At 38.4% G+C, this 9,295-nt stretch overlaps 1 protein-coding gene across 3 annotated transcripts in view; it reads left to right on the top strand.

Moving 5' to 3' along the window:
- Window positions 1–9,295, top strand: part of TOX (thymocyte selection associated high mobility group box) — a 338,731-nt gene that overhangs the window by 285,842 nt on the left and 43,594 nt on the right. For all 3 annotated transcript variants that reach the window (XM_025213485.1, XM_006031821.3, XM_025213484.1), the window contains one exon: window positions 4,026–4,256. In XM_025213485.1, coding sequence (XP_025069270.1) covers window positions 4,026–4,256 — 231 coding nt within the window. The remainder of the gene's footprint in view (window positions 1–4,025; window positions 4,257–9,295) is intronic.

The raw sequence follows: 9,295 nt of genomic DNA, 5'->3' as shown, positions 1-9,295 counted from the left end.
AACCTCAGCATTGGGCTTCAGGCTACCTCTTGCTTGTATTTGCAATTTCATTCACTTTCTTACTCTGATTTGAAGGCTTTTGTATTTTTGGTTGCACAGTGGCTGAACTTCAATGGGAGGTGTAAAGGCCTATACCACCCCGCCTATACACACATGCATAAATTATGTTTCTTAGTTGTTGGGGCTCAGTTGTCCAGAAAATTGTCTCTCAGTTGCCCAGGGTCCAGGAAAGTAAATCCCCTCAGGTTAAAGTGATCAAACCACAAGATTGCTACATAAGAGGTGGGCAGAGGTGGCACCACCATACACCAACTTGAAGAGGAGCACCTGGTGTTCCTGAGTAGCACGTAATATACAGACCTGAGTCAAGCACCTAAACTCCAGAGAGGTGCAAGGGTTCAGATATCCTGTGGCCATAATACTTTCTATTGACTAGTTCTAGATTCCTCCCTGCTCAGTGTCTAAAATTGTCCCTGCTCTTCAGAAATGCCTACCTCTTCTCATTAACTGTATGGGAAGCCTAGCACCTAACCTTGCTTCTTTGAATCATCCTTTTGGGGCCAGATGCCTAATTTTTAGGTATTCTGACATCCAAGTTGGAAGTATCTGAGGGGTTTATCTGGATTTTACTCTAAAGCCCAAGGTGTTAATTTGTGTAGGACTTGATATATCCAAAATTTAAGGAATTCACAGTTCTCCTACACTGAGTATTAAGGTTTTTGGATTTAAAATAAGAAACAGGAGAACTTAAAAAAAGTTAGTAATATAAGTAACTATAAATCCATTTTAAATAAAGTGCCCACTTATTGTGCATTTTATTCTGACCACTTCAGAATTCAAATACTGTATTTATGTAATTCTTGCCATAATTCATAGTGTTGGATCATTAGGCATGTATTCTGTTATTGCTAAGCATAATTGTGAAATGCTAGAAGCGTTATAGGTTTGCAAATATGTATTTCTCAGTAGATGGATGGTGGGTTTTTTCATACTCATTTGAATTTCACTTATGAGAGAATTTCAAATAGTGTAGTTTAAAGGAAAGAGAGTGAGAGGACTGCAAGTATCAAAAATTAACTAACAGAAACGTGATTACCCAAGAACTGCTGCCTCATATTCTCTTTGTGGTAGAGGTTTTACAATATTTACTTTATATGATAAGAGTCATAAGTAGAAGTCTATGTTGTTTGTTCAGCCTATTATGCAGATGGTGCTTGATTAAAATCTATTTTAAACTACAGCGATTACTGCAAGATAGTGGGCATAAAACAGCTCTCCTAGCTCCATTAAAGGCTTTGGTACTATTGCAGTTTATTTTAAATATGCTTATAGACATTTTCGAACTTCTCAAGGGACATTTAGATATCAACGATGTGCCTTAGTTGATAGTCTTAAATCCTTTACTAGATATTCTTGTGATCTATTATGTGTGCAACATAGTTAACACACATTTTTTAAAGTGAAAGATTATTGCTTTCTTGTGATAAATAAGTTAAATACATCACTATAATTAAGCAATAAGGCATGACAGGAGGTGGATTACCATGAGCTAACTACACCTCTAGGGAATTTGAGGCACAAGTCTATGCCTAGCAGAATATATATGTGTTTTATTTTATTTCCCATCTGTCTCTGCTTTGGTGGTAGCAGTTGAGTCTATGAAGCTGATAGACTGATGGGAACATAAGGTAGGCCATCATCTCAGCCATTTCCAAGGTTATCAGTGCTGGAATTCTTTTTATTTAATTATTTTTTATAAAACAAACAGAATTTCCCCAGTGAGCACTCTCTTTTTAACAGTGGGGTTTTTGACGCCTCTTGATCAATCGGGAGAGAGAATAACTTCTCGGAGCTGTTTGTAGAACTATTTAAAAGACCTTTTGTGCTTTTTTTATAGTTTACATACCACTTGATTAAATGGCAGTGTGGGCATCAGAATACCCTAAATATGTATGGGCTTGTAAAACCCAATGTTCAACACAGAAAGAAAAAGAGGGAAACCTTTAAAAACATTAAGAGTAAAAACTTTAACTGTGGCTGTAATGTTGTCAAGCCTTGTTGCCCATGGAATTTGTGAACTATTACTTTGCCATGGAAAATATGGAACGGCACTGGCAATTTACCTTCAGAGCTCTGTGTGTGGATCTGCACATGGGCACATTGCATGTCTTTGTACATACTTTATTCGTATTATTTCCACAGATTAGGATGAGGTAAGAGTGAGAATCTGGGGCACAAACAGTAATAATGAGCAGCACATTGCTTATGTTTATTACTGCTTCCCTGTTTTCTGAGGTGCATCTAGTATTTTCCACAACTATTAAGTAAAATCCACTCAATAGCAGTGCAGGTGCCTAGGAAACAGGCAAATTTATTTTTCAAGTTATAGTCATCACATAGCTTTAAAAGTCCAAAAGACCAAAATCTCCTAACTTTACTCCTTTCTGACCCTATATAATTATTTACACTTCCTGGGCACGTCTACACTTGAATAATTAATATGATGCAATAAACTCCAGCACAGTTTGCACTGGAGTTTATTGCTCCTGAGCACAGTGCTTACATGTGTGCCCAGGACCACAGCATGTTGAACCAGGGTGGAGCAGCCCCGGTTGGTAGAAGGCCTGGGGGGTCAGCCTACTGGCCTGGGGCTGCTCCGACCTGGTTCAGCGTGCTGTGGCGGGGCTGGCTGGGGCACAAAGGTGCTTCAGCGCAGGGCTAGCTGGCAGGTAGCCCCTGTACGGAAGCACCCTTGTGCCCCAGTCAGTCCCGACCACTGTCTGCATGTTCATTGTAGCGCAGTAAATAATTCCATCATAGGATAGTACTTATATTTACAAGTACTAACCTGTGGCGGAATTAATTAATTCACTTCAGTCTAATAGCTCTGTATGTGTAGATGGTGACGCTTTACTGCAGAGCTAATTAGGGAACTCTTCAGTAAGCATCTCATGTAGATGCCTCCCTTTTTTCCAAAAAAATGTAGCAGACCTACTTTAAAACCACCTGTGATCTGACATGTCACCTGATCACACACCATTAAAAACAGAAAAACAGGTATGTGATAAAAATCATGTTTATATGTTGGTAACACTCTTCCCCCCCTCATATAATATTTTTAAATTATTAAATGTGGGGCAGGTGCATTAAGCCAAAATCTTCCAGTCAATAGGAAAGTTGGATTTCCATGAATTTGTGCCTCCTTGGTTTTCACAGTTATCCATGAGAGGTGGGGACATTTTAAAGCGTGTGTGCGCGCGCGCGCACACACACACACACACATATCCTTTTAATTCATTGTCAGCATGAACTTTATTCAGTCCTTTATTTTGGCCCTAAGAAACTGATCGTACATGAGCAGAGTTAGAGGTTGCAGTTAAATCTGAGAAGCAGAATTAAGTAGGTCAAAAATTTTGAGCCCACCTTGCTGAAATTTAATTCGTATTTATTTTGAACTAACTGTACAATTAAATTAATTCTTTCTCTGTATCTCAAATCTTTCAGTTTCTCATCCAGTTCTTGAAATTACTGGAAAGATTCCTACTAGCTTCGGTAGGAATTCAACTGGCTTGACTAATCCTCTAAAGGAAAGAAAAATTCATGATAGAAATGTTCTTGCTCTTGTTACATGGTTTGTGTGAGTGAACTGGTGGTCAGTATCTAATGAAATCTATAATGGCTTTACCCATTACAGGCGTGCAATCACCATTAGCAGTAAGACTCAAAAAAGATAAAAAATTAGAGGCTGAATTACAAATGGGATCATGATTTTATGAAAACAAAATGTAAAACGTTTTAGGGAACACGTTACGTAATCTAGAACATTTATAATGCATTTCTGAGATGAAACCATGGAAAGTGATGTCAACATGTGGATTATCAAAAGAGCATAATTAATACGCCATTTTTTCCTGCAAAATCCAAATTGTGTCTGGATTGTAGAAGCCTCACTAATAAATTGAGCTTTTGTTTAGTCCTCAGCTTAATGGATTTCTCTGTAATGCTTTTGTGATCTTGTATTACAGGTTAACGGAGGAGAAAAGCGGCCTGCTTCTGACTTGGGAAAGAAGCCCAAAACACCCAAAAAGAAGAAGAAGAAGGACCCTAATGAGCCACAGAAGCCTGTGTCTGCCTATGCATTATTTTTTCGAGACACCCAAGCAGCCATCAAGGGCCAAAACCCAAATGCTACCTTTGGTGAAGTCTCTAAAATTGTAGCATCAATGTGGGATGGCTTAGGAGAGGAACAAAAACAGGTACAAAGCAATACAGCTTGGAAACATAAATATTTTTATTTCAGAAATATATCTATGGACTTGTCATTTAAGATCTCTGGGCAGATTGTTTACTGGTAAACACTTGAACCTGATATTTAAGGGCATTGAGATAAGGAGAGTATCCCCTAATTTCATTTATGGGTGTATTATGCTGTTAGAACAAGTATTCGTTTCCTTTGCTTAAGGATTGATATTATTACTTTTAGGACTTTGTGAGCCAAAGTAAGAGAACCTGACTTGTTTTCAATTTTTCTATACTGTAATGGAACAGGGGTGCCCTACTGTAAATTAAAATAATGCCCAGCGTTATTTTCCTATTCAGTGCCAGCAATGGCCTGGCATAGCAAAGGTTAGAATCTTTAAGGATTTTTTAAAATAATCTTCTCTCCTTCAGTAGTTACGTCTTCATCTTTTGTTATTATTATCTTTAATCCTTTTCTAACTTAACTAAAATCCTAGAATCTGCCTATCCCTAGCTAGATATAAGATAACCCAAATCCCAGTACCAGAATATTCTTCAGATCCTTCCACAATATTCTTCCTTGTTATTTGAGACTATATGTTCAGCTCTTGCATTCTCTTTTTTTTCTATGTGCTGTCACTCCCTTTTGCAGAGAGTGAAAGACCCAGTGGGTTGTTCTGTATCTCATCTCTTGTGATGAGGTTTACAGGGACTGTGCTCAGGCCCTAAATACTTTGGGATGACTTTGTTATCTGACAGTTCCATGGCACATGCATTTTCAGTACTGTACATGGAAAGTATTGTTTCTATTTGTAAAAGGAAATATGTGTCAGTTCAGGAAATGTTTCATTCCTTATCTTTATATTTTACGGATTCCATTTGTGGGATATCAAGGGGCTTTTTTCATCTCTCTCTTGAAAAAGACTTGGACTGATTGTAAGAGACAATCAGGCAGAATGTAAAGCAGTGTTAAAAGCTCCCTTTTGTATACATGGTCAAGTAACAATTTCCTCCACATCCTCAGCTCTGTGCTGCCTCCATCACCCGCCACTCTCCCACTTCCAGGCCTATTGTGGTCTTTCTTACTTAAGTTCCATACAGCCAGGCTGATGTTAATATTGCTCCCAGTAAGCCCCTGTTTCTTTTGTGTGTCTATCTTAGAAATACAAGATTAAATGTTTTACTTAATCCATAAAACATGACGGAGCATATAGCATTGTGTTACAAAGATTCACCTAGGTTCATTGTTAAGCACGTGGATAAATCCCCAGCGCCTGCAGCTACCTAAGGGTGGGGATCATAACTGTGCAGCAACATCACACCCAGTGGTGTCTGAATCCAACTATAATAATGGCCTCATATTTTAAAAACCTATCAAAATATGCATGTTTATTTTTAAATGCACTATGATTCTACCACTGAAGGGAAAGATTGGAACCCAGCTATAGAAAATAGGAAAGGGGTCTTCTCTCAGCCATTGTCATTAGTTATATCTGTATTGCAATAGTGTCCAAGGTGCATCCTAGTAAGTGTACAGAAGTTCAATATCCCAGAAAAAGCTGTTCTAGAAGCCATTTAACCCTGGCTGTTTTCTGGTTATTTTTCTCTTTGAAGCAGCCATTTTTGCTCCGGGAGAAAAATCCTGAATATCTGTGTACAGCAGCGAGTCTCCTAGTATAAAATAAATGTCTGTACATGGCCATAGAAGATAAGGAGCCCTTTTGTGCTAGGTGTTGTACAAAGTTCTGTGAAGACACAGTCCTTACCCTAGAAAGTTGGCAGTCCAAGGTCCTAGGCACATATCATGTTTGCACCAGTGTTATTTGCATCCATTTTGTACACAAATGTGAATAACACCAAGTTCCAGAATAGACGCCTAGAGGACTAGTTTGTCCCAGGGTAACAGACTGAAGGCTGCTATTACTGTGCTTTGCCACTAGGTGACAGAGAGTCAGTAATAGCTTTTTTGCATGAACTAAATGAGCACCCTGGGTTAACTTGTGGACACATAGCATATATGTGAATATATCTTTCATTGGTATAGTTTTACCGTTTATTCTTTAAAGTGTAATTCTACATGAGATTGGGTGATAGCCAGATGTAAGAGAATACCTTGTGTTTGAGATGTTTTTTCTGGCATCTCTGACCCAATAAATGGTGGATGCTAAGGAGGGTATTGAATAGTTGGTAGCTCACTCTAGAAATATCCAGTTTAATGATCTCCCTGTATAATATTACTTCTGCCACTATCAGCAACAGGATACTAGGCTAGATGGACCATTGATCTGATCCACTATGGTGGTAATTATATGCTTATATTCTCATGTCAGTTCCACATCTATACCAGTGTAAAAGTCCGGTGTAATTGGGCTGTGTAATGGGGCCCTAAATACAGAAGAAAAAAGATAGAGGATACAAGTGTATGGTATAAACAAAGGCCTTGTTGAGGACAGGGGTCCATCTGTGTAGAGATCACTGTGGGATTGGGACCACAGGAATTGGAGTGGCAGTTGATAATTGCCAAGCTAAGTTTACTTAGTGAATGTTGCTTTTCTGATGTTGTTGGTTAGTTTTAATATGGCACCTGAGTGGGAGAAAGGGTGAACTGATAGGAGAAAGAAGTGAGAAATTTAGAAAAGGAAAATTAGCGGGGTAGGGAATTGAGTTTTAACATGAAGAGTAGAGCATGTCACTACCTACAGAGGGACTATAGCAGGAAGGATGGGGGGAGGTCAGGGCAAACTGCCAGCCAGCAGACAGAGAAAAATATGTGTTCATTTATATAGCGTTTATTTGATTTTATTAGAAAACACTGGTAAGAAGCTGTCTTTTTCAGCATCTCAGTCATATTGCACTAATTGACAGAAACAATGAGCCATAAAGTTTCCTGTGGAGAACTTTCCAGAGGTTTCTCATTTTCCAACTATATTAATTTGACTTGCACGTTAATATGAGCACATTATTAGTATTGTTAAGAGAGGAGAGCATCATCACTATGATTTTTTTTTTGTAACATACTTTCGACTTTGAAGAAATGTCACTATTCTTCCCAAAGGAAAACAGCTATAGGATGCAGGGCAGAAACTCTTAAGACAAATCCTGGGGCTGTAAAAGACAAGAATGCTCCTATTCAATTCTGTGGATTGGATTTTGGTTGGCCCTTAGAGTGCCAATAGACGTGCTCATTAACGTTGTAATTAGAACGTGTCAGAGCAGACTCGATTTAATCACTGAATGCACTTTAGATAAAGCATCCCACAGCCATTTTGAAACGTGGGGACTTAATACATGACAGTGAACCATTTTAATTAGAGCGGCTGTCCAGGAACTACAGTAATTAAAACACCCCACCCCTGAGCATGTGTATAGATAACCAAAAAAAGCTATCAGCTCTTACAAAACTGGATGCAGCTTCCAGAGGGTTCAGCCAGAGGAAAGGAAACTGAATCGAGAGGTCTGAGAAGTCACTTACCAAGTGCATTAAAAGGCCTTGTTCTTTTTCCTTTCTGTAGTGTATGCAGCAAAGTTCACTGCTCAAGGCAAGAAAGCTGGATTAGATGAACTATTAAGATGTTTCAGTTTCTCTTCTATAGTTGGATCATGCATTTTCCTTTCTCCCAAGTACTTACAAGCTGGGCTACCAGTAATGTTTGTCTCTCAGAAAGCTTCCCAAATTGTAGAGGAGGAGCCTGTACTCCATCTTTGGGCCAAAGCTAAGTGCCTGAGGAGCCAAGACAAAATTTCCCTCTTTAAAGAGAATTGTGCCCACATAGTAGAAGCAGCAATGGCCTGTTGTTATCCTGGACCCTTACTCATTGCATCCAAGAAGACTAAGGCTGCGTGGTCACACTCCTCTTCCTTCATTCTATTACATACCCTTGATGTTTTATGTCCTTTCATGGATTTACTCCCAAAATAGACAATGGTGTGGCTCAGTAGTTCTGGCTGGAAATGTTCCCGAATTAGAACAGCACAGTTAAGCAGATGCTTCTCAAGAACCTTCCAGAAGTTTAAATCTCAGTCTTAGACCTATCTCTATAATTGGGGATAAACCTAAATGAATCTGAAATCGGAAATATTCTTTAGCTTTTTAATCCAAAATAAACGTTCAGAAAAGTTCTAGTCAGAGACGCTTGTTAACAGCTGCTGCCCAAAGTCTGCAGCTTCACTTGAGCAAATCTCTTACTGGCTTTACTGGGGACTACTACATTGGGGACCGAAAATGGGGATTAACAGACCTTATTTATGAGGATTTATTAGGACTTTGTAAAGAAAGAGTTAGGAAAACCCCGGAATATTCTAAACTATTTGTCTTTAAACTCAATTTCCCAGTGAAAGCAATGAGGGTGGCTACAAGACGCCACCTATATCTTCTGTATTTTAAGGCCTTAATTCTATGGTTTCAGAATACAAGGAACTTGTTTGAAATCTAGGGGTGGTAATATGAAAAATGGACTCTAAATATGGCAGGGATTAATGTATATGGGGCTTAACTGTGGAACAAAAATATTTTAACTAGTATCCAGAGCACACTTGAATGGGGTTTGGCTGTTATGAGGAAGCCTTAGAAACTTCAGAAACTCAAAAGAAAGTTAAAATAAAGAAGCAATATATTCTCACCAGATGCATACTTTATTTATGAATTATGCGCACCCATAGTGTTGAAAAAATTCAATTATCATGAAGCTTCAGGGTTTTATGCTTTGGAAGCTGATGCTTATTCTGGAACTTAAAAATAGAATTAAGTTTCCAAATTGTTTCCGGAGTTGGAATTCTTTTCTAGCATCTTAAATATAAATCTATTGGAAAGGAAATCATAGCACACACAGGGTGTAAAATGATAATCCTCTGGAGAAAATAGGGTAATAATAAAATTACACATACACACACACACACACACACACACACAAATTTTATTATTACCATATATATATGTATAAAAACCCAAAGTTCTTTGATGAGCCATCATACCAGACTGCAAGACTTAAGGAGTTGGCAGAAAGTTCCATATGTTTTTCATGCTACAGAAAGTCCCAAGAAATGTGGTCTGGGAAAA

Source organism: Alligator sinensis, unplaced genomic scaffold (assembly GCF_000455745.1).
Source record: "Alligator sinensis unplaced genomic scaffold, ASM45574v1 scaffold700_1, whole genome shotgun sequence".
Taxonomy (NCBI): domain Eukaryota; kingdom Metazoa; phylum Chordata; order Crocodylia; family Alligatoridae; genus Alligator; species Alligator sinensis.
The sequence above is the reverse complement of the archived record's forward strand: the minus strand, read 5'-3'. Positions and strand labels throughout refer to the sequence as shown.